Source organism: Colobus angolensis, unplaced genomic scaffold (genome assembly GCF_000951035.1).
Source record: "Colobus angolensis palliatus isolate OR3802 unplaced genomic scaffold, Cang.pa_1.0 Scaffold65, whole genome shotgun sequence".
Classification (NCBI taxonomy): domain Eukaryota; kingdom Metazoa; phylum Chordata; class Mammalia; order Primates; family Cercopithecidae; genus Colobus; species Colobus angolensis.
Window position 1 is genome coordinate 3,714,600 of NW_012120154.1, and position 2,237 is coordinate 3,716,836.

The 2,237-nt window shown below is 54.4% G+C and overlaps 1 protein-coding gene across 1 annotated transcript in view; it reads right to left on the bottom strand.

Moving 5' to 3' along the window:
* Window positions 1-681: 681 nt before the first annotated feature.
* Window positions 682-2,237, bottom strand: part of GALR3 (galanin receptor 3) — an 11,668-nt gene continuing 10,112 nt past the window's right edge. The window contains exon 2 of the mRNA XM_011964334.1: window positions 682-856. Coding sequence (XP_011819724.1) covers window positions 682-856 — 175 coding nt within the window. The remainder of the gene's footprint in view (window positions 857-2,237) is intronic.

The following is a 2,237-nucleotide window of genomic DNA, read 5'->3' on the forward strand; positions in this document are numbered from 1 at the left end:
TGGTGAAACCCACGTCTCTACTAAAAAAAATACAAAAAAATTAGCTGGGCATGGCGGCATGTGCCTGTAATCCCAGCTACTCAGGAGGCTGAGGCAGGAGAATTGCTTGAACCAGGGAGGTGGAGGCTGCAGTGAGCCGAGATTGCGCCACTGCACTCCAGCCTGGGTGACAGAGCAAGACTCCGTCTCAAAAAAAAAAAAAAAAAAAAAAAAAAGAACCTGGCCAGAGAGGGAGGTGGGACAGGCTGGGAAGTCTCGAGGTCTGAAGATTGGCCCTGGCATGCAGAAACCTGGTAAAGTGGGCAGTTACCTGCACCCTGGGGCCAGATGCATCCTTAGCCCAGAGCAGGCACCAAGGTTTCTGGCTCTGGGTGTGACCTCAGTCTGGGAAAAAGCCCCTACTCCCACCAGGGCCACCTGCTCCCCAGACTACTTCAGATGCTGAGCCCACATTGAGGCAGGAAGCTAGAATGAAACCTAGGGTAATCACGACAAAGTTCCTGCTTCCCTCCAACTGTGGGGCCGAAGGGAAATGACAGCCGAACCCCCACGCTGGCTCTCAAATTAACACTGAGCCCTCAGTGCCCACAGGAAGATTCGATCCGCACACTTTCCACGTGGGAAAACAGGCTCAGAGAAGTGCAAGAGCCCTGCCCGATGCCCCAGACCAGGGCTCCAGGCTCACAGTGTTCCCTTGTCCCTGTGCCCAGAGGGCAGCAGCTGGCTTTGGAAGCCCAGGAGGATGGCCCGTATCCACAGATGCACTTGGCAGTGAAGCGCACCCAGAGGGACAGAGGCAGTTGAGTCGCGCCTCCTCCACTGGGTTGTGAGGGCATCAAAAGAGACAAGGATCTGCCTGAGAAAACCAGTGAGACATTTCATGAAGCTGGTGGCAGACAGTGAGCCAACTGGGGAGGTTTCCCTCTGGGAGGATGCGCAGTGCCTGGAATGACACCTGGCTCAGACAGAGCTCAGCTGAGCAAATCACTGAGGCATGGAGAGGTCAGGGCTGCCAAGCGCAGTAGTCTGAATTCAAAGCCAACAGCATGGCTCCAGTCTCTGCGTTAGCCCCTGCATCAGCCGCCTCTCAGAGTTGCCCTTGAGACTCATCAGATGGCCAGGCCAGTGCCTTCCCCTGCACCACAGCCAACCAGGGTGAGGGGAACTTGGGGAGCCTCAGAGCACCCCCGGATATTCCAGCCTAATCCTGGCACCCTGCCCCCCCCCTTTCTGCTTCAACCTCACCCCCTACACAGAGCCTGGGCCACTTAACTTGGCACCAAACAGATGCCTCAGTAAATCAGAGTCTGATCTTCTTGAGCTAGAAGCAATTTTACCCCCTGCTCAGCCTCTCCCTCTGGCCTCATGCCATCTTGTATTCAGCCAGTGGCTCACAAATGAGCCTACGTCAGGGCTGAAGAACTGGTGTTCATGAATAGGAAACCTCAGGGCCATTAATTGGTGTTTATTTCCCCAGATGCACACCTCGAAGTTGACAGATGACGCTGTTCCTGCCAGCCCCAGGCAGAGGAGATTGGTTAACTTGCCTGCTCTCTGCAGGACTGAGTTGCAGCCTTGCCACTGTGGCTGCTAGGTTGGGGTGAGGGGGATGAGGAGGTCACCTTCTTTGCACGTTTCAAATTCCTCCCTCCCCCTCAACCAATTCCTGCCTGCCTCGTCTCTCACGGCTTCCATTAAACATCATGGAACCAAAATCAGACAAACCTGAGTTCAACCCCAGTTCTGTTTCTGGCTAGCTCTGTGATCTTGGACAAGCTACTTAATCTTCGAGCCTCAGTTTCTCCATCTTCAATCTCTAAAGCTGATGAGGCATAAGTTCCAGACACAGGCCTGAAAGGTGGCACGTACTCAGAGTACACCACTACTCTGTGGGTACCCCCACCATGACCCCCAAAACTGCCCCCCTAAGTTGTCCCCGCTGCCACCCCCAAATAGCCCAAGCCAGAAATCCGGGGTGTCATCTGGGACACCTCTCTCCTCCTTACCCTCCAACAGTCACCAAGTCCTAGCAATTGTACCTCCTAAGTGGCTGACCCGTCTGTCCACGTCTCCCCACCACTTCCAGGGCCTCTATGTCTTTCTCTGGATTCTCGCACCAGCCTCCTGACTGGTCTCTCTGCTCCAGTCTGCACACTCTGTACTTCCTCCCCATGAAAGCCTGCCTGGGCAGCCAGAAAGAGCTCCCTAAAGAATAAATCTTTTTTTTTTTTTGAGAC